We start from the raw sequence: 23,125 nt of genomic DNA on the forward strand, positions 1-23,125 counted from the left end.
CTCTTTTGTGGAAGAGTTCTTGTGCAAAAACTCTTCCACAAGAGAGCGCCTACACTGACATGTGCTTTTGCACAAGAGCTGTGCTTTTGCGCAAGAGCATCCATGGCAGTGTAGACGCTCTCTTGCACAAGAAAGCTCTGATGGCCATTTTAACCATAGGGGATTCTTGTGCAAGAAGTTCATGTTGCCTGTCTACACTGGCCTCTTCTGGAAGAGCTCTTGCACAAGAGGGCTTATTCCTCGTGGGGAGACGAATAACTCTTCCAGAAGAAGCCCTGTTTTACAACACTAAACTGTAAATTTACTTCTGGAAGAATGCTCGTGCAATGTAGACAGCCAGCAAGTTTTTGCAGAAGAACGGCTGTTCTTCCGCAAGAAGCTGCCAGTATAGACATAGTAAACACTGGGCTATATAAAAACCAAGGCTATGTCATTTGCTACAGTGGCTATAAACACAGCATTGTATTAGAATCCAAAATTAATGTTTTGTGTTACATACATGGCCCAGCCCAAACCAGATTACGTGACAGTTCTCAAACTTGTGCAATAGCAAGAAGTTGATATGTACTGAATTATGAAATTTGGAGATTGCCTAAGTTTGTAGTTTAGGTCCTGTTGCAAACTTCTCATTAGCCAGCAGAGAAATAAAGTAGATTGTTGGCTTTAATGTTTCAAGTTTGGTCCACAAAAACACTTCAGGTTCATGAGGAAGAAGAGTGGCTTTCACTTTCAGGTTCATTTTCCATGGAAGTATTATTTGAGAAGTAGCACTGGCAGAAAAATGTGAATCCCAAGCAGAAAAATCCCTGTCCTGAAGTAGGAGGTGTAAAAAACAAATTTGTATTTATTCCTCCCACCCCGAAAGGGTATTAAAGAAAACATGGGTTTTCTCTTTTTTTGGCTTCCCAGATTATTTTTCATTGTGAAATTTCAATGACAAGAGCCCCATCCTGCTAGAGAGGCAGACTATCCTGGAGTTCTGTCTCTCCACTAACCCACTCCAATTCTAAAAGCCAGGGAATTGTCTTTGTTCCTCCCTCCACAATCTGGAAAATTCAAATTGTAGGGCAAACCACAATTCTCACCTAAAATTTCAGTTTTGCAAAAAGGCCATGTTTTGTTGGAAAAACCATTCCACTGAAAAATTTTCAACCAGTTCCAGTGAGTTTACATAACTTGAACCTGAAACCTTACAAAGCTCTACAGTTTTCACTGTCTGAGTTCTATAGTTGATGTGAATTCAAAACTTTAAAAAGGGAACTATCAATTACACCCATAGTTGTTGATAGAAGCAAAATGAGGGGAGTCTAAAAAAATCTGTACCAGGGTGATCAATAACATGGCAGTGGTTCACCAGGGTTAGCCCATGGTGGGCCACTGCCACTATATTTACCCGATAGCCGCAAATACCAGCAATTATAGTTCACATTGGCCACAGATTGCTGCTCCCAGCCAATGGAACGGTGGAAAGCAGTACAGACTGGGACACCGCTTCCCACAGCTCTCACTGGCTGTGATCCATGGCCAATGAGAGCTGCAATTGCCCATACCTGCGCCAAGGAGATAAATGTAGTGGTGGGAGCCCACCCTGAGCTAACCCTTGCAGACCAAATCTGGCTTGCAGCCAGCCCAGTATTTGCTAACCCCTGATCTGTCTCATACATATCACCTTCTGATAAAAATATTGCAGTATTTCCCTCTTCCTATAATGCAAATTAATAGTATAAAGCTTTTACGACAGAGCAACATAAAAAAATTGTCTTGATATATTATGCATAAGTTACTGAGGTTATTTCATTCAATTAAACAATATCTTTAGCACTTAAAATTAAAAAGTTTAGCCTTAAATTTAATGTGAATAAATTGATTAAAAATACATTATAAATAATTCTTAATTTACATACTTGATTAATTTTTTTACTAACTTTACAAGATCATTATTGAAAGAATGTAGGAGTAAAAATAAAGTAGAAAATATTTAACTATAGCCTTTCCTATTTAAAAATACAATATATTACATGCTCACAGTACTTTCATTGTGCAAAAGGTGTACTGATGCTCTGTGGTTTTGCATTTACTCAGTTTCTGTACACAACAAATTATGCCTAAGAGCTTACTTTGTTCTGTACTGTTATGCAGAGTAAAACAGACATTTGGCACATACTTGGTTGTAATGCTTTAAACTGCAAAAATTAATGGACATTAGTTGCTTTTATAAAAAATGCCAATTTTAATCCTAAGCGCTAAATAAGGCTTTTTCAATACTGAAGACTTCTTAATGCATTTACTGTTTGTTTCCAGGATGTACATCTTCCAAATCACAATACTAAGTGTTGTACTGGTAAATATACCCACAAAACAAGTTTAACAGACAGACGTCTCAGTCAAAGTTGGTCCTCTGACACTTCAAGTTTTCTTTGTGGAACAAACAAGTTTCCATGTGAAATTCCATCAGCGCAGTCTGAATTTGAAGGAGACGAAGATAAACTAGAAATTGCATTCGGCCCTCCGGGCGTACGGAAAAAACTTTCAGTCACTGATTGTGACTCTTTAGATTTCACTGGAATACGAGACTGATTGGAAGGGAAAAGAACATTGCAGTCACTTAAAATTAGATAGAAACTTAAAGCTAGAATATTCAAAAACCTTGTAAGTCTTAGAAAGAGAAAGTAATATATAAAATTTCCTTCTTTTGGCCTTGACATCCCTAGTTTGACACTAACTGCAATTACAAAAATTAGTCACCTAGAAAATTAGAAATGCCTCATTCCCCATTTCTTAACAAATAAAACGTAAAAATTAAGTGTCTTAACAAAAAGGTAAGCTAAGCTAGATACCAGCTTTAATACGTATATGTATCCTGTTTAGGTAGCAAACACAAAAAAAATCCCCCCAAACCAGGCAATCAAATAAACAAAAAAGCACCAAACTTCATGCAAAGGCTATATTTAGTTGCAAATCAGCAAGTATTAACCAATGAGAATAAATCTCACAACAAATGTAAATACAATTAAAATCTATTATTTAAATAAAGCTTTCCTGATTGTTGATTTAAAATCATAATTAAAGTTACTCAAATTTTTCTTTATCATGGCCTTTGGGAACTATTATACTATTTATTTTAGAGATCAGCACATCTATCTGTGAGTCCATTTGTTCAAGAACACCTCCTAAACAGTAAGAGCTAGGATCACCAAATTTAGTATGGAGCTTCCTATTATGCTAACTTAAAGCAAGATCACGGTTTGGCTGTGCCAAGAAAATGGGAAGAGCTGGGAATCGGACTGTTTTCCATAATATTGAAAAGGTGGGCAAAGAGAGAAGGGGCACCATACTGAAAGCAGCGAGCCAGCAGGGGAAAGCTATACTGAAGAGAGATCACCAAGAGAATGGCCAGTGGGGCTGGGGCTTGGCAATCTTGCCTGTCACCAGACAGGATAAGTAGTCCCTCTGCACCAAATCCCTCCCACAGCACCAGAGGAAGGGAGAAGGGCCATGCAGGCCAAGGAAGCTGTGGGGAGACAGAAGGTCCCTGGCAGCCAGAGGGAGCTAGAGGAAGAGAAAAAACTCCGTGCGGCCAAGGGGTAGTTGAGGGGAGAGAAAAGGCCCCTGGCAGCCAGGGAGGGCTGTGGTGGAGAGAAGGTCCTACTGGCCATAGGGGTTGGGTGGGAAGAAGGCCCTTCTGAACACGGGGCTTGGCAGGGGACAGAAGATCCCACCAGCTGCAGGAGCTGGGAAGGGAGAAAGCACTACCAGATGGGATACTCTGCCCTGAGTTCCCCCTCAACCTCCAATGCTCACTCTTTCACTACACGTTCCTGCCCTGCACCCCCTCCCCCACACACCACCAGCACCCTGCCCTGAAGGTATGGGTAGATCGTGATTAATCTGAATAGTCGTGTAACCACACACAAGATCAGTTACACAACTATTCAATAGTCCCCCAGGGCGGGACCGTTAGCCAGTGTGCTCCCTGCCCCACCCCGGGGAGCTCCCTGCCATCCCATGCTGCTGCCTCTGGATTTGAACTCTCCATGGGCAGGGGCTGCACCGGGCATCCCATGGAGCAGCCTCTGTCTGCAGACAATGCTGGGTAAGTCTTCTAGTAAGTAATTTCTAACTCTTAAAATAAGGAGTAGTTCTTTGGCACCTTAAGGTACGTCCACACAGCAACATTATTTCAAAATAACTGCCTGCTCCACAGATGTGGACTAAGTTATTTCAAATAATGCTAGTTATTTTGAAATAATGTTGCTGTGTAGATGTACCCTTAGGCTGTGTCTAGACTGGCAAGTTTTTCCGCAAAACCAGCTTTCTCCACTGGCCGCTTGAATTTCTGCAAGAACACTGACTTCCTACTGTCTGAAATCAGTGCTTCTTGCGGAAATACTATGCTGCTCCCGTTCTGGCAAAGGTCCTTTTGCGCAAAGCTTCTGTGCAAAAGGACCAGTGTAGACAGCTCAGATTTGTTTTGCGCAAAAAAGCCCCGATCATGAAAATGGCAATCGGGGCTTTTTTACGGAAAAGCGCATCTTGATTGGCACTTTTCCGTTAAAAGCATTTGCGGAAAATCATGCCAGTCTAGACATAGCCTTAGAGACTAACAAAAGTCTCTAAGGTGCCATAGGACTACTTACTGTTTTTAAAGATACAGATTAATATGCCTACACCTTTGAGACTTAAAATAAGTTAGAATACTTGTATTTGACAGTTATCTTACCTGCTGTAAAGGAATTACTGCACTGGATTTTCCATTTAAGTCATACACAGTTATGTTTGATTCGGTTTTAAACACTCTTTCTTGTTGCAAGGTCACATTCTCTGAAACAGGACTAACAGATTCTTGTTTTGGAGAGATTGGCACTGGTTGAAGTACAGGATTTGGAGAAACTTGCATACCAGCAGGTATGAGCCCTAAATGTTGTAGAGTAAAGTTCAGAATTGAAGAGCTTGGGTTTTGGACAGGATTACTATGGCTTGAATTAAGACATGAGCTATTTACTACAGGTGCAGCAGCTATAGAAGATGGTGGTACCATTAACTTCAAGGGTGTGACATGAAAAGCAGGAATATTAACAGCTGTAAATTCGGAAGCTGTCACTGGAATAACACCTATGAAAGAAAAATGGAGTTGGAAATTAAAAATCAACCTTTAACAGATGAGGGTGTCTATACTGTGCTAAAAGACATATGGTAATGGGTCTCAGAACTCAGGTCAACTGACTCAGGCTCAATCTGGGGGCTAAAAATAGTAGTGTAGTCATCCGGGCTTGAGCTGGAACCCAGACTCCAAAATTTTGTGAGGAGGGAGGGTTTCAGATGCCTGGCTCTAGCCAGAGCCCAACTATCTATCATGTTAGGTATTTTGCCTTGCAGTCCGAGCCCCGCAATCCTGAGTCAGCTGAACTGGGCCCTGAGACTCACTGTTGTGTGGTTTTTTTTAATTGAAGTGTAGACACACCCTAAGACTCCAAAAGGGCCAAATCCATGACTGGTAGTTTCACTGACTTCTTCTGGGTGAAACTGGTTCACAATGCTCAAAACCAGAAAACTTATTGTGACGGTCCTCCTCCTTGCTTTATGAAAACTGGCTTATATAAATATAAATACACTTAACTCAAAGATATTTTGGACAAAATACAACATGTAATCTATCAATATTAGTATTACAATCTATTGGATCTGTATATCCTATTTTGGGGCATGTATCATTCTTGTATGTAAAGTTAGAAATATGATGCATGAGACTGTTTATCGTTTAAATGTGATAATAAAAGTCATCACTGGTGCTCCAGAAGTCTTAACAACTGGGTGATCAACTAAGGACGAGTCTGATCAACTAAAGACTAGTGAACAGCTCTGTTTGTCCTATAAGTCCAAAAGTGATTGGACTAGTAAGACGTGACCATATCACCTAGTTATGTGCATACTTTTAATTTTTTTAGTAACTTTGATCTGGCTGTTTTCACTTGCAGCCACTTACATTCTACAGCTTGTACTTTAAAAAAAAACAACACTTTTGTTTACTGTCGGGCCCAGTGTAAATTATTGTTATGGGAGGGGGAGAACAATCAGTGTGCACATAGTTCTTTCATTGATAAAGGAGGCTTTCCTGAATGAGCTTTCATTGTGTAAACCTTTTGCACAAAGACTGATTTATTGGGGGTTTTATCCCTTTGTGGGTTGGTTTCCTGGGTGCTATGCCCTAGAACTACAAACTCCCAGAGCTGAAGGGGTTCAGTATCTGCATTGCCTTCAGGGGGGTGGTAACATCAACTCTATGCCTTGTTGGGGATAGGAATGGGACACCAGAAGACCTGGCCCAGGAGGGCGGAGGAGAGCCACAGAGAACAAGAAGACAGATGTCAGGATGGCATAATCAGCACACTGGGGAACAATCCCAAGGGGTCTTCTGTGACCGCACCCCATCATAGTTACATCTATATAAATACTTATATATAGTGTACATATACACACCAGCAATAGGTGAACTGTAGGTCACATGTGGCAGCGAACATATCCCAGAGTTTTCCTTGTTAGAAAAAATGGCCTCATTGCTATTTTGTGAGCACTGAGCAAGAGGAATAAGATACCCTGAAGAAAACAAGGTCTGAAAAAGAAAGGATATTTTTTTCACACAGGTGTAATAAGAAACATATTCATATGTCTCTTATGGTATAATCTGTAGTCTTTGAAAAACCCTAATGCCATTTTTCACTCTCTCTGCACTGCAGGACCTATGTTGCATCCTTTTCTGCTGATTAACTTCTGCCAGAGGCTTGAACAGGACTTCCTCTCAACACTTATCTTCAGTTGACATTAATCTTCAGTATGTAATTCAAGGTCCTCCTTTTTCTCAAGAAGTAGAGTGTGCTGCATTTCTGTTAAATATGTCTGGCTGAATTAGAGATTAAATTAAATGCTGACAATTTTTGAATGCACATTTTGACAAACCAAAGTCTGGACTCAAATGGCAACATCATTCCATTCTCGGATCAGATGAGACCTTTGATAAAAGTCCATGAGTATAATACCTTTTAGATATATAATAAAATCTGTTTTTGCCAAGAAAACTCGAATCTCCTCTAAGACACACACAGCCAATAATGATGACACCCACTATAGAGTGCTGAGTTTTGCAAATGAGCACCAAAGCAAACAAAAGTAGATTGCTCATTTATTTTGGCAAAGAGTTCATCGATACTTCATGTTCCATTAAGAATTACATTATAATCTCTATATGTAAATACGTTTTTCCTGCTAGGCGACAGAATGACCTCATTACGCTCGCTGGACGTCATCACACTCTCATGCTCTCTGGCACGAAAGCCACCAGAGAGAGAGGGGGTTGGCGAGTGTGGCATGCAGCCCACTAGTTTTTTTTTAAAAACAGAAACAAGATTTTAAAAATACTAGATCTCACTATATGTTAATGTAATTAAATTTGAGCATTTTTCTATTCGTACAATTAAAAATTGTAGAAGTTAAGAACTATAAGAACCTCATTAGGCTAGTCATGCAAGAATTTACACGCTTCTACTGAAAGCCAAATAAACCTTTGAAATTAAGCACAAGAGGAAAATTAAAGACTCTCCAGAAGAATTTCTAATGAAGAGACACAACCTTCATTGGAAATATTGCTGAAAAGTATTTTTTTCCTCCCCTACTTGTATGCGTAATACAGTAGAGTCCTATGAGAAATAAGAGCTTAAGGGTAGACTAAAGACCAAATGAATCACAGAGGTTTCCTGTATGTATGTTCTGACTATTAATACATCTTTGGGGGGGCTGTACTTTTTCAAATTAGTGGAAAGTATACCTCATGAGTAGAAACAGCAAATGCAACAGGCATCTCTTGTGTAGTACTGCTTCTGCTTTTATCTTCTGAAAGACCTTTCCTTTCATGATCAAAGCAACATTCCACATTTTGATCTAGTTTTTCAGATTTGTGCTGGTTTTCCTCTTGGAAATTACTTATTTCAGGCTTCAAGTGCAGTGTACTAGAAGATGTTCTTTCACCCTTAACAGAATGTCCCTGAAAAAATATGTATTACACAAGGACAAGAAAAAAAGACATTTTAAAGATGGGTTTTAGATATCTACAGTAAATGTAATTAAGTATATAGCTTTAAATCATGTATTTGCTTTCATTATATGAGATATTTGAAATGTCATGTTTCAAAAACTAATTCCATTCATTAAATCTTTTATGAATACTACCAAAAAAAGCCTCTTAAAGAGCCATAGCATCAAACTCCACTTTGTTATTCTGCCCTGTAGACTACTAAAGTACCAGCACAGACAGCTCTACATTACCTGCTTCTGCACCCACCAGCATCCTAGATGTTCTATGGTTGGGAAGGGGCATGGTAAGAGCACTCTACAGTGATGACCTATGGCTGTTCCAGCAAGCACAAAGTAGAGCATAGCCTAAAGACTGCTAAAGTGCATTATGAGGCCAAACTGGTTATCAAATAGTCCCAGGATTTAGAAACAAGGGTCAAAAAGACATTCTTATCCACATTTCCCAAGTACATAAGCACAGTTCACATATATCTAGAGATTTGGCCTGAGAAGTTTCAACTGAATAATTTTTTATATAGGGTGTCAGGAATTAATAACACTAGATAAAAAAATCCTTGAAATACTTTGAGGTAAGGAAGTTCTTGAACTACTCCAGAAAGATTGCATTACATCCCCTGGAAGACAGCAAATAAAGTTACCATGTTTGGATTTTGGTTATACTTTTAAAATGTTCTGTAAACACTCATAGGTGTGGGCTTTTTCCCCCTGAATCAAACTATTTGTTAAGATAACCTGATTCAAGTTTTGGTCTTGCAAAGATTTGCTTTGATTGACAGAACTATGTATTATCTGAATGTTTGCCAAACACAAGGTAAACTATGAGCACAGTATCCATGGACATTCACCCTTAAAAAAGGCAAGTTCAAGATTTATACTGAAAGTGTAATACTATTCACAATTGCTGCAAATACCGAACATTTGCAAAAATCGGAATTGCAGGGAATTGAGCAGCCTTTTGATTCAGTGCAATCTTTCTAAATACTCTCCTCACCACCTTGAAACAAAAAGCACTCACTCCATAAGACTGGTATGATACCCCTATCTAAAGCCAACCCCTGGTGGGACTTAAAAGCAATATACTTCCATCAAGGTTTAAGAACATTTGTCCACAATTCAACCAAACAATTTTGAATTAAGAGTTGAATTTCTCCTGAAATCATGTTTTATACAATCCATTTATTTGTGCCTTCTATTAGGATCCTGAGTACTTTGTAATAGTATGTCATCACTACAATATTAAGGTAAAAAAGCTATATTTTTTCTTACATTACTTACTGTATAAACATCTTCAAGACTTTTCTCATCACTTTTACATTTCTTAATTGAACTGTTCTCCTGTAATGCTTGAGATCTTTTAAGGCACTTCTCTGGTGTAAACTCAATTTTTGTAACTTGTGTTTCTTTAGCCATCAAGTTCGCCACGCTAACTTCACTTGCATTACTGTCCCCCTGTCCAGTGGTCATTTGGCTAAGCGGTATTTTTGAATTACCATCCAAAACACTTTTAGTTCTAGTCACATTGGGACAGGGCACAGACTGTAATGTAAAACTTGGGCTATATGTTGTCACAGTCTGAGCTTGGGAAGGATGCAAATATATAGCATATGAAATAGCAGAATGGGTTTGAGGTAGCATTACTGGAGAAACTGAATTGTGGATAAGAGGCAGGACACCCAGTGGCTGAACAAGAGATGGATTTTGACAGGATGATGTAGTGTTAGGTTCACATTTCAGAAGAGATTCATCACTAGAGCTCAATTTACATTCTAAGGGTGATCTTGTCAATTTCATCTTTAATTCCCTAAAAGAAAAAATAAGAAATACGCACTTAAATACATTCAGAAGGCCGCTGGCCATTTTATGTCATGACATGCAAAAACAGAGTAATCTGATGGAATTTGCACTACTTCATCCATTAAATAAAGTGAAAATAATGCTATTGAAAAATTGAGTTTAATAGTTACAGGTTGGCTAACTCTAGTTCACAATAGCTGACTAAATACATTCCAAATTTTGTGATCCAGATGTGAAATAAACTTCTCACTATAACGCTAGTGTAAACATACCTTGATTGTTCTTCTATCTGTGGTTTACAAATTGCTGCAAGCTGAGCCATTTTACTTGGCAGGGATGATTTTTGGTCATTATCTGTTCGGGAGAAAAAAGCCATAAACAGTAGGTAGATTCATCATTAAGAATACCGTTTAGACAGTTTGCATGGTTTAAATGTTTAGTAACAAGGTGTTAAGTCTTTCACCTCCATGTTGCCATTCAATTACAATTCAGGCTGGATATGTCAGTTGGACAGTGGCTTAAGTTGGAGCCCTCAGTTCAGCTTTTTGTAGAGAAGCATCCACAAAGGACAACATGAGGCACCAATTCGTACTTTTGCTGGCAGAGTCCAAGCCCAAGAACTGCATTTACTCAAAGAATAAATGGTGATCTCAACTTTAAATGTGGCCCTTCCAGAAGGGCCAGCTGAGACATAGTTAGGCCTGGCACAATTGGATTTTTATTAGTAAACGTCAATTTCATTCACAATACATAGTTCCATCCATAATCAAAATGTATATGTAGGCAAAGGAAAAAAATGCTACTTGAGAATTTAGAAACGCATTTAAGGACATTAACTTTGTATATTTTAGTACATGATGTGGAAAATATGTGTTTTAACAGTTATAAAACTTTAATTGTTCTAATTTCAACATACAGTGGAATTAAATAATAATTCTCTAGCTTCCCAGAGTTTCTCACAAATATGAAAATTAAAAAAAAAATAGCAAAGGTTTCTTAAAAATATCTATATTAATTTGTTGAAGTTATCTGTTATATATTTTGAAGAGTTTGTGAATTTGTTTGTGCAAAATAAAGTCATACTTCATGATTACCTACAGATACCAAATTTTGCATAAACAATCCTGCCACTTTAATTAGCTGAATGCACTACTTTTTACATCAGAATATGCTGGGTGAAAGGTTTAAATAATTATTTTTGTTTTTCATTGGAAAAAAGTAATGACTATTATGATTAGAGTTCATTAAAAAATTGGCTAACAAAATTAAAATCAAGTTGCCTATTCAACTGTCATTTTAGTGTAATGAAAATGTTTACTGTTACAAATCACAAAATAATTCAAATTAGTTACGGAAAAAGTAATGGAAGCTTTATGAGTTTCTGATTCAAACTTACTATGTATGATAATTATTCAATAATCTGAATAATGTTTGAAGTTGAAATCCTACAAATTTAAAACTGTTCTTTACTTCCCTTTAGCAAGCATATTAATATAAAATTATATTACATATATTTAATTTCTTGAACTTTCCTATAAGTGTAATCTACGCAAAATGACTGCTAGTAAAAAAAAATAAAATAAAATTTTGCCAAATCTAGCCACAGTGCAGAAAAAGGTAAAGTATGCATATCCATAAAACATATTCCTAACAGAATATTAACTTCATTTTGTTTTCTATAGCATTGCATTAATAGCGTTAATTAAAAATTAAGGCATTTTCTTCTTTAATAATAAAAATAAATAATGAAAGTGCACAACCTACATAACTCCTAGTAACAGGAGCAGGTAATTACAAATAGTTAACCAAATTTAGATCTGGAATATAATGGCTGCAACTCTATGTTGCACATGCTAACTAGGGATGTAAAATCCCATTTAAAAATGTTAACCACTTAACTGTCCTGTAGTAGTGCGGGTGCAGGGGCTGCTCCAGGCACTGGTTAACCAAATCCAAAGAAGTTAAACGTCAATATCTATTTAACAATAGATTCATACAATATGTTAACAGCATATCTATTGTAGCTTTGTTGGTCCCACGATATTGGAAATACAACATGGGTGAGGTAAATATGTTCCACTGCACCAATTTCTGTTGGCAGAGAGACAAGCTTTGCGGCTACACAGAGCTTTTCCCTGACCTAAAGGAAGGTACTCAGAGTGTCACAGCTAAATACAAGATTATAGTAATCTAGTCTACCTCACTATACTCATGGCAGGACTACGATTGAACTCTCTCTCTTTCTTCCACTAACAAAAATTGGTCCATAAAAGATATTACCTTACCCACATTATCTCTCCAATAGACTATGCAGGAAAAGACAGAGCAACTTGCTTTCTAATTACATACGTGTGCTTGTCTTGCTGGGGCTGCTTGGAGCAGAATGGATCTTCCTCCGGTCACTTTCGATAGTCTTTACTAGCTTTATTAGCGATGGATGCCGAGTGAAGTTTTGCTTGCCTCTCAAAGGGAAGAGATTTTTTGAACACTGCTCTTTGGGAGATTTAGATTTTGCAGAATTAGATGGAACTAATGAAGTGGTAGTAGTTAAAGGTTTTGTATCTAAAATAGAAAATGAAAATAATATCACATGTAACATGAACAATAAAACAGTTCTTTTACTATTTGGTTGGTGATTAGAATGCAGGCATTATCTGACAAACTGGGAAAAAATACTCTTTAGAGAAAATTAAACTATCCCTCAGTGTAAGTTTAAGTGGAAAAAAGGCAATTCGTGCCAACCAAGACAAAAGGAAAGTAAAGCAGAACACTCACCCTGAGTATCTGGTAAAACCTCTGGTCCTGTCCATTTGAATGCTGGCTTTCGGCCTCTCTCCTCTTTAACATGAACCTTCTTGATAAGCTCTAGACTACTGAGAACATTAGCTATGTCGTATAGTCTCCTAATTTTGGCTGAAATAAAACAAATAAGTTAAATTCTGTATAGCACTTCTGGGTTCACTAGAATTATACCTTCGTTCATAGTTATTTCACATAAAGCTAAGGATGCTTCCCCACCCCTGCAACATGTTCTTAAATTTATGTTAAACAAAATTAAAAGTAACAGCTGAAGTTATTGGCTCCAGACTGCAGTCACTCATTTTGGATCCTTTAAGAACAATTTAGTCTTTATCCAAATTGTTTTTTTCTCCCCAGATCTGGGCCTTGATATTGTGCAAGCCTGGAGAAACTTTATATTAGGGCTCTGAACATGTAGCCAGCCATTTACATGATTAACCAATGAGCATGGGCTTATCAGGTTAATTCTAACAGTTACATGCAGCATCCACCACCACTGCTGCCTCTGTATCAGTACGATTAAGCCAGCTCCGTGTGCGTACCAGCTCCCGTGGAGCCGCCTCCCCCAGCTGCCTCTGAAACAGAGGCAGCAGGGACAGGAATGCAGGTGGGAGCTGGTATGCACAAGTCACTGGCTTTTAAGCTGGCTCCCCACGCATGCCAGCTTATGTGGAGCCACCTACTTCCACCCCACGCTGCTGCCTAAAAACACACAAAGGCAACAGCATGGGCAGGAGAGGAAAGAGGGAGGAGGCAGCTTTTAAGCCAGTGCCCCACGAGCACTGGCTCCTGTCTGCTCCACCATGTTTATACATGTAACCGCTGAAATGTATAGCGGTTACACATTTACAAAATTAAACACATTTTAATGTCCCTATCTTACACTGAAAGATAGCAGCTAAATTGGTGGCAGGAGGAACAGAAATATTCTAAAATACACTGGAATCATCATTCACCTGCAGAATCCTTCAATATACCACCATATCCTGATTAATAATTTGAGATACTATCCACTAGATTCACATTTTAAAATCCAATTGAACTACCACCAAAGAGCTTGACTTTCAACCATAACACATTCAGGCTCAGTTTCTCCCACTGAAAAAAAAAAACCCCCAAACCTGGCAAATCATCCACAAAATTCAGGATGATCCTTGTTTGCCAAGTATGTGGTAACACACTAGTTATATTTACAGAAAGATACATCTCTCTGAATACAAGCAGTGCCCTTTGGTCAGACACATCAGTCCACAGTGGAGAAAGAGAGAAAAACATTATGTAGTGGAAAAGAAACTACTAATTGTAATTACTGAGGCCTGATCCTGTCATTATTCCACATGCACAATTTGCACAAAAGCCAATGGGGGGGTTTTGTCTGTGACTCAATGGCAGGAGAGAGGATTTAAAAATAATACCACAATTAAGGAGACATGAACTAAGGGAGAGGGATGCAAATGAAGACATTTGAAATATCCCGTGCTTCATTTGCATAGTCGCATTATGGCGCTATTTCGAAATAGTACTATTTCAAAATAACAGATGCTGTTAAGACACAGTTATTTCAAGAGAAAACCCTTCTCTCGAAATAACTGGTAAACCTCATAAAATGAGGTTTGCCAGTTATTTCAAGAGAAGGGTTTTCTCTCGAAATAACCGTGTCTTAACAGCATCTGTTATTTCAAAATAGCTCTATTTCGAAATAGTGCCATAACGCGAATATGCAAATGAAGTGCGGGATATTTAAATCCGGGCTTCATTTGCAATTTCCAATGTCTTCATTTGCATTCCTCTCTCAAAAGAGGGTGCATGTGTAGACACACCCTAACAGAATTACAGTTGACAAAGACAATATTTTAAATTCCACTTCCTCCCATGAGATTAACTACTTCCTGGACTTCTAGAAATTTTTCTACATTTCAACCAGCACAGTCACATGACCATGATAAAAACTTGTCTAGTACAGGGACAATCAAATTTATGTGACAGTTGATAAGAAACAAAAAAATAAGGAAGTTTCATAATGAAAAAGACAGTTACTAATGAGCAACATGATAATATCACTTCATAATTAGAGCCCTACCAAATTCACAGCTTTGAAAAAACAGGTCACAGACTGTTAAATCTGATTTCCTACATGAAATCCAGCATGCAGCTAGGGACTCCTATTGATCACAGCGTTCCAGTTGCTAGTACCAGCCGCAAATGGGAGGGATGTGATGTGATGTTCTCTTACCCTGCAGAAGTGTTCCTGGAATGGGTCAGACCCACCTCTAGGACCTCCCCCAGCCCTAGAAAGATCTATAACTCCAGCTGTTGCCTTTTGGAACAGAGGTTGCAGCTCTAGCTGTCTCACACCCCAGTGCAGGGAGGCTGCAGTTTCAACAATCTCACTCCCACTCCAGCAGGAGACTAATGGAAAACTAGACATACAGTAACCTATATCCTATAACTCTCACTTCTGTGCTGCAGCTGGTAGTGGCACTGGCATTACAAGGGGCACCTGGCCAGCTACATTCCTCTCTGGCTGTGCAGGACTAAAGGCAGCACCTCTACCAGCAGCACACCAGAAGTAAGGTGGAAAGCCCTTGTTCTGCCTACAATAGTCTTGCAATCCCCTCTCCCACCTGCCTTTTAGGTCAGAACCCCCGTGATACAACGCTATGAAACTGCAGAGGTAAACATGTGAAAACATGAAACTGACCAATTACCGCCGCCCCCCCCCCCCCCGCCATGAAATTGACTAATACAGATTATGAATTTGGTAAGGCCCTATAAACCAGCTTTCTTCAAATCTTTCATATGTATTTTTGGCTACCCTTCCACAAATAGATCTTGTGGACATCTTGTGTTAAAGGTATAATTAGTTCCTTCATAACTAATTAGAAATATATTATAGGAAGAGAAAGAGTCTCATCACGTTTCATAATATGTAACATTATATTTAACAATTACAGCTTGCTAGACTCACTATAAACAACAGCTGTAATAGTAAATGAAATACATTCCATTTAAGAAAAATAAAAACCAGATCATTAGAGACAAAACGTATATAAATAGACAACCAAGACAGGTCCAGCAGTATTTTACTTACTTTTAAACTTGCTTTTATCTAAATCTTCTACATGGTCCTCTCCAATCAAAATTCTAGCAGCAACTTCAAGGCTCACTATTTGAGGAGTTGATACAAGAAATAGCATCACAAATTTCTGACTCATCACTCGTAAAGATTTGTCTTTCCTGCTGTTTACTGAAGCTGTACAGAAAGGAGAAAGTATTAAAATGTATCCAGTGACATGCCATCTGAAATGGCAGTTCTTACTATTTAAGAAATTAAGTACAGCTTGGACATTTGTAGTCCAGATTTCCATAGTTTGGCTACCCCATGGGGGCTCTCAGGTTGGAGCACTCTTGGGAATAAACCAGTCCCTTTGCTCAACAACTCTACCCCTGTCCTCACAGAGCTTCCAGAGCATTGCATATAGCTCACTTGCAGTGTTCTAGGTCAGAGAGGAAGGGGGAAGAGTGGGGAGCAGAGGACACTCTCGGGAAGAGGCAGGATGCCTGCAGAACCCTGCGACCAAGCACAGAGAGCAGCCCTGGTCCCAAGAGTGACAGACCAAGAAGGTACAACCTGTAACAAAAATATTTATCAACAAGCACCTTGGTCTTAATTAAAACATCTGAAAAAGAATAACACTTTGGTGCATTTTAGGCTTAAGAATTTAAGAGATCTGTGTTTAGATACTTCTAATTTTAATACATAAAATTGTTACCTGCTCGAAATTCCATCCCTGGAAGTTCAACAAAACACATTTCTGAATGTTCATTTGGGCCAACAAGTTTGGTCGCCATCTCCTCATTTTTATCATTGTCTAACTCAAAATCATACTCTCGCTTCTTGATCATCTCAATTTGTTGTGTGTATTTGTTCTCTTCGCCAACTTTTTTCAAAGTCTGCAGCGTTCTGTTGAGATTATGACGCCCATACCAAGCGTATCTGTTTTTGGCAAGGCGGCTCACCATATGCAGACTCTCTAGCACATTTACAATATCATATATGCGTCTACGTTCAACATCTATAAGGAAAAACAATACTAACATTCATCTTGAAATTTGGATCATGCAGTACTGTTCTTAGCATACATATCTCTGCAGCTGGTTTACCTAGCATGATGATTTAAGGAACTATTACAAAAATCTACATAGTTTGCATCAAATCACATATTATTTTGATGTCACATTTGGGCAAACTGTGGATGCAGCCAGAAAACCACCCAATTCCCCACTCATCCAATCACTGATCATACCCATAATTTGAAGAACCAAAAATGTACTCGTTATTGCCAGTAGCCGTGGTTATTGTTTATATGTTCTGTATAAAACATTATGGAAGGTTCTTTTTCTTAAAATGTTCTGTAACAAGACAGTGTGTACAGAGAAATAAGTTTTGTTGAAGAAACAGATTTCCATTTCAAACTTTAAAAAGGATTGTCTTAAAACCGAGGACTTCTTTCTTTTCTTTGAGACAAGGAATGAACTAAAATTAGCTTGGGCATTACGAAACGTTTTCATAATTTAACATACTAAAGAGGATATTCATAGGACATTACATATTCCTAATCATAAACATTGTAGTACGCGCACAGACTTACTAAGCTCTTCTGCTACTTCATCAAGGCAAATATCACTATTCTCAGCAATGCTGGGATAATTAGGATATCGAGCTAAAAATCTGTGACACAATAATCCTAGACTTTTCTCTTTACGGCTCGGTTGAGATCTTTCATATTCATCTCCTGATAAATGCTCCTGTACAGAAACAAGGAAACAATAATTTAATGTTGTACATAAAAATGTTAAGTTTGACAGATTTACTGCCAGCATCTGGGACTGATGAACAATATCAAATGACTTATCCTCAACAGCTGATGAGCCTCAAAATAACAAATCTAGCATATAAACAATTAAAATAATATCACAAATAGCTATGATTCCAGAAGTAAAATCTAAACACAGAAGGAAAACTTGGCAAGAAGATAACATTGTGATAGTCTAGTCTGACTTCCAGTATAACATATGCCACAGAACTCCCGCAAAATAATTCCTTTTGAATTAAAGTACATCTTTAAAAAAAGAAAAACCTAGTAATCAGACTTGCATTAAATCAACAGGCAAACGCCTGTTTAATTTATAGACATTTTTTCCCACATACATGCAAACAGTGTTTTGTCTCTACAGTTTCACTTCTGTCAGAAAGTCCCTTTTTTTGTTCTCTGTTTCGAATCTCAGGACTAGCAGCGCTGATCAATATTTTAAGATTAGCAGTTGGTGTCCATGGGTCTCCGTGAGGAACTTCCTTAGACTTTGGGGGTGTTGTTAGAAGTCCAGAATCAGGCTGGATCTCCGTTAATACTGAATGTGAGGTAGCTGCCTGTTTCAGAGGAGTTTTCAATACGTTTTGTTGTGGCTTAGAAGAATGATTTTCCTGCCCAAAAAGAAAGTAAGCAAATAAATAAATAAATAAATAAATAATAAAGTCTCATAAAACTCAAAGTAATGTCATACATAAGACTACATGCCCAAATTGATCTTTAGTCTTGTCTACTGCCAATCAGTTTATTCTCTTGGGGAGCCTACGGACAAATTTTTCAGTCTTTATTCAAGTTAGACTTCTATTAAGGCAATGAAGTCTTGGCTGAATAAAACTTACCACGTTGACTCTGGGCTTATTAACATGCAATATGCAGTACAGGCAGTCCCCAGGTTACGTACAAGATAGGGACTGTAGGTTTATACTTAAGTTGAATTTGTACTTAAGTCAGAACTGGCATCCAGATTCAGCTGCTGCTGAAACCTACCAGCGGCTGACTACAGGAAGCCCGAGGCAGAGTTTCTCTGCCCCGGGCTTCCTGGAATCAGCCGCTGATCAGTTTCAACAGCAGCTGAATCTGGACGCCTGGGACAGAGCAGCTGGGGCGCTGCCGGGTAGGTCCCCACAGCGCCGCACCTCGGCGCTGCAGGGACCAAACCAGCAGCACCCCAGCTGCTCTACCCCAGGTGTCCCCAAGTCAGCTGCTGCTGAAACTGATCAGCGGCTGATTCCAGGAAGCCCGGGGCAGAGAAACTCTGCCTCGGGCTTCCTGTAGTCAGCCGCTGGTAGGTTTCAGCAGCGGATGACTTGGGGACGCCTGGGGCAGAGCAGCTGGGGTGCTGCTGGGTTGGTCCAGTAGCGCCGCTCCTTGGCGCTACTGGACCAACCCAGCAGCACCCCAGCTGCTCTGCCCCAGGCATCCTGATTCAGCCGCTGCTGAAACTGACCAGCAGCGGCTGAATCAGGACGGCTGAATCAGGACGCCTCAGGCAGAGCAGCTGGGGTATTGCCGGGTTTGTCCAGTAGCGCGGAGGAGCGGCGCTGCAGGACCAACTGGCAGTGCCCCAGCTGCTCTACCACAGGAGTCCGCGAGAAAAGCCTGGTCCACTGGGGGGGGGGGGGCGCACTCGCTGCGCCCCCCCCCCCCCCCCCGCGCAGACCATGGAGACGTGGGCGGCGGATCGAGACGCGCCGCGGTGCTGCCGCCCGGGTCCTCCGCGGCTTTGCTCCGCGTCTCCCTGGTCTGCTGGGGGGCAGGGTCCCCCAGCAGACCAGGGAGACGCAGAGCAAAGCCGCGGAGGACCCGGGCGGCAGCACTGCGGCGCGTCTGGGTGGTCCGCGTCTCCCTGGTCTGCTGGGGAGGGGAGCCCAGCAGACTAGGGAGACGCGGAGCAAAGCCGCGGACGACCCGGGCGGCAGGACTGCCCAGACGCACCGCGGTCCCGCCCGGGTCCTCCGTGGCTTTGCTCTGCGTCTCCCTGGTCTGCTGCCCCCCCCCAGCAGACCAGGGAGACGCGGAGCAGCTTTTCTCACTCCAGAGGACGCGGGCGGTGGGATCGCGGCGCGTCTGGGCGGTCCCGCCGCCCGCATCCTCCGGGGCAAGAAAAGTCCCGTTCATAAGTACGGATCCGCCATAAGTCGGATCCGCGTAACTCGGGGACTGCCTGTATACATAAATACAGTTTCTTCCATTAACCTGCTTGCATCAAGTAAAAAACAAATAAATAAAAGAACTTAACATAAAACTCAGGATGACAGTTAATTCATGGCTAATTCACTCATTTTGGGGGAATAATGCCAAAAATTGCCTGGTAAATGGTTAAAACTACAGTCCACGAATAATATATGAGTCCCCCCTGCCAAGGTGTTGGTTATCCCTTTACGGTCCTTTTTCCAAAAAAAAACATTCACTTACGTCCACGCTGCAATCGTGTTCTTTAAAAAAAAAAAAAAAATAGAAAGAACAGAGGGGTTCTTCTGACATTGGTAAGCTTCTTTCTATGAGGAAGAAGCCTTCTTCCGAAAGAGCTTTCGGAAAAAGGTGTGTGTAGACAGGGAAGAAGTTCTTTTGAAAGAAAAGGAAAAAGCAGAGGTGCCCTAGTGGCCACACCATCCATAGTATTCACAGCTTAAATGCAAGATAGCATTCATTCAGTGGCAATCCAGACGGAGCCACAGTGACATCTATTGCTTTTGCTTATAGCTGGCCATAAGGAATAGGTATACTTGTTTAGGTTAGGGATGTTAAGAGTGTAACCAATCATTTAACCAATAAGCTGATGCTTTTTGGATAATGGTACCAGTTAAATTCAAACTCAGATGGCTCATTGGAAGGCAGTTTCGCTGCAGAAGGGCAGTGAAGCCTCCTTCTTGGGAGTGAAGCCATGTGAGCAAGGGCTGCCCACTCTGCTCCTGGGGAGAAGGCTTCACTGTAGCCCCGCTCCCAGGAAAGCTTTGCAGGCTCTTCTGTGTGTAACCAAGTAAATGCTGATTGTTAACAGCTACACGCTTATCATATTAAATGCTTTTTAACATCCTTAGTTTAAGTGTTCAACATTTTATAAGAAAGATTCCTCCTCTTTTGAGAAATAAAGCTAGCGAGTTTTCACACAGGGCTGATCTTTTTGCTAAGAAAAATGAAACATGGTAAATTTCAAATCGTTTACACCATTGTGAGCTGACCCTTGCCACTGAATGGAATGGCTCACATCAGGCAAAACAAAACAAAATTAAAAACTAATTCTGACTTCTAACAAAAGGTTATCTTGGGTTAATGTCTACGACATTTACTTATTGCTTTGGCATAACTGCTAATATATAACATGCATATAGCTTAGTCTATACATTTCAAGCTGTGTATTGTTTCTTAGATATTTATTTCATATAAAAAAATGGGTGAAGAAGGTTGGAGCGGGGGTGAAGAAGGTTTGGATTGTGACTTGGGGGAGGGATGCAGAAGGGGGAACAGATGGTTGGAAGGAGCTAGCGTGCCAGAGGAAGGCTCTGGCCAGGAGGCTCCTAATGGCCAGCAGCCCAACCTCAAGCAGGCTCCTTGCCTTCCATGCCCCTGCTACTTAGAGCAGCTGGCTGCAGAGTCCACGTGTTCCCTGCGCACCATGTGCCCCTGGGAGATGGGTTCTTTGCATGCTGGGGGATGGGGCAGCACACAGAACTCCCCCCGCCCCACGTGATATGTGCAGAAACACATGGCCCCTGCAGCTGGCTGCTTGAGCAGTGTACAGAAGGTAGGGAGCTTCCTGAGATTCCCACTGGGCTGCAGACCATATCTGGTGGCTTGGTGAGACAGATGCAGCCTGTGGGCCATATTTTGCCCATCCCTGACCTAAGTGTCTTCACTAAAAGTTCACTCTTGTCAACCTAAGTACCTCACTGCATGGATTTAATAACTCCACCTCCACAAGAAGCATACGCCATGTCTTCACGAAGCAGAAGATCGATCTTCCAGAATTCAATTTAGCAGGTCTAGCAAAAACCTGCGAAATCGAACTCAGAGGGCAACCCTGTTGGCAGCGGAGTAAGGGAAGCCTACTGTCAGCCTCTTGCTGTGGAGGCATCAAGGAAACTCAAATCAAGGTTCCTCTGCTCCAACTACAACGTTAACTCCAGCTCCATAGTTAACCTAGCTGGAGTTGCCTATTGTAGTCAACCTTGCCCTTTACAGTAGACCTGGCCATAGCGCCAATGCAGGGAGGTGGATGCTGCTGCGGTTCAGCGCCTGTTCCCGGCTGACCCACAAGCCCCAGGCTGACAGTACAAGCAGCACCCTGTGAGGACAAGCGCACGGCCATCAGCAGGAGCCTCGTGTAGAAGATCCAGAGAGGCGATGTCATGACTGTGCCCAGGGAATGGAGGCGCCCTGCGTGCGTAGTGCTGACATGCCAGCGCCCGGTCAGACTCCCGCAAGTACCTTCTCTTCCGACCCCATTTCCCGCCGGCGCTCGGGCTCCCTCACTGCTCCTGGCCAGCCGGGCTGCGCAGGGTCATCGACGGGGCTCCGGGCAGCAGCGACGGCATCTCAGCCCTGGCAGCGCTGGGGAAGGGGAAGGCAGCGGCGGGTGAGGGCCCCGGAGCCGTAAGTACCGAGCCGAGTCCGGCCCGGCTGGTCACTCGGGACGTGCCCGTCCAGCACCTGTCAACGCCTCCCCCGCCCGCAGGGCCCCGCCCGCGCTGGCGAGGGGCGGGCTCTGGGATCGCCTCAGGCCGCGCGGCCCGCCAGTGAGCGGGAGCAGCTCAGTTAACCCGCACCCTGCCGCCCAACTGCTTCCCGGCCCCGCCTCGCCCCCGCCCGGCCTCGCGCCAATCACACGGCAGCAGTCACCAGGCCGCCGCGCTGATTGGCTGGGGAAAAATGGGCGAGACTCTTCCGGGATCCGATTTAAACGTTTGGCGCCAGTAGCCCGCGCCCCCCGCTAGACGCTTCTTCCCGCCGGGCCCCTCCCGAGCGCGTTGCCTGAGTGCGGATTCGCAGAGACGGGCTAACCGCAAGCGCGGTGTGGCTCCGGCTGAGCCCCGCACCTACCTGTGCGGAGCGACAGGGCGGGCCCCGCGCTCGCTACCGGTGCCGCTCGCTGCCGATTTGAATTTAACCCGCTGACAGAAGTTTCGTCGCTGACTAGCGGACGTTCCCCACCCTCGTGAGGCGGGGGAGTGAGCAGAGCCAATCACAGCCGAGCTTCCTGCCCGCCTAGCCAATCGCAGCCCGCGGCCGCCCACTCCTGCTTACTGAACTGGCGAAAGTTCGGAAAGTTTCTCCGCCCGGAGCTTGGCGGGTGCGGGGCGCGGGAACTGGGCTGGTGTGCAACAAATGGTGTCGCTATAGACGTGTGTGCGTGCTTGTGCTCCTGCTGCTGCTTCTCCTCTCGCCTGGCGGTGCTGCTGCAAGTGGGGGGAGCATCTGTTTCTCCCCTTTCCACGCTCCCTGTGTGCGCGGAAGTCGGTGGGGCGCTCTTTTGTTGGGGGCCAGTGCAAATAATGGCGGTTCCCCCCAATCTTGGCATCCGTGGAAATGTAGCTGTATGTGCACCAGGAAGGGGTGTACTAGTGAAGCAAATCTCC

At 42.0% G+C, this 23,125-nt stretch overlaps 1 protein-coding gene and 1 long non-coding RNA gene across 2 annotated transcripts in view; one reads left to right on the forward strand and one right to left on the reverse strand.

Moving 5' to 3' along the window:
• LOC142829171 (uncharacterized) overlaps positions 1-4,906 on the forward strand; it is a 24,830-nt gene extending 19,924 nt beyond the window's left edge. Inside the window, exon 3 of the long non-coding RNA XR_012903559.1 lies at positions 4,812-4,906. This is a non-coding gene — a long non-coding RNA (uncharacterized LOC142829171). The remainder of the gene's footprint in view (positions 1-4,811) is intronic.
• E2F8 (E2F transcription factor 8) lies at positions 1,823-22,705 on the reverse strand. The gene is made up of 14 exons (XM_075927718.1): positions 22,590-22,705; positions 21,978-22,100; positions 17,891-18,163; positions 17,331-17,487; positions 16,452-16,754; positions 15,770-15,931; positions 12,655-12,792; positions 12,229-12,441; positions 10,152-10,233; positions 9,352-9,886; positions 7,820-8,035; positions 6,478-6,610; positions 4,721-5,112; positions 1,823-2,573 (listed from the first exon to the last, which is right to left on the reverse strand). Exons 2-14 carry the CDS (start codon positions 21,993-21,995, stop codon positions 2,385-2,387), a joined length of 2,811 nt encoding a protein of 936 aa, XP_075783833.1. The 5' UTR covers positions 21,996-22,100; positions 22,590-22,705; the 3' UTR covers positions 1,823-2,384.
• Between the last annotated feature and the right edge of the window lie 420 nt (positions 22,706-23,125).

Source organism: Pelodiscus sinensis, chromosome 4 (assembly GCF_049634645.1).
Source record: "Pelodiscus sinensis isolate JC-2024 chromosome 4, ASM4963464v1, whole genome shotgun sequence".
In the NCBI taxonomy this organism is placed as follows: Eukaryota; Metazoa; Chordata; order Testudines; family Trionychidae; genus Pelodiscus; species Pelodiscus sinensis.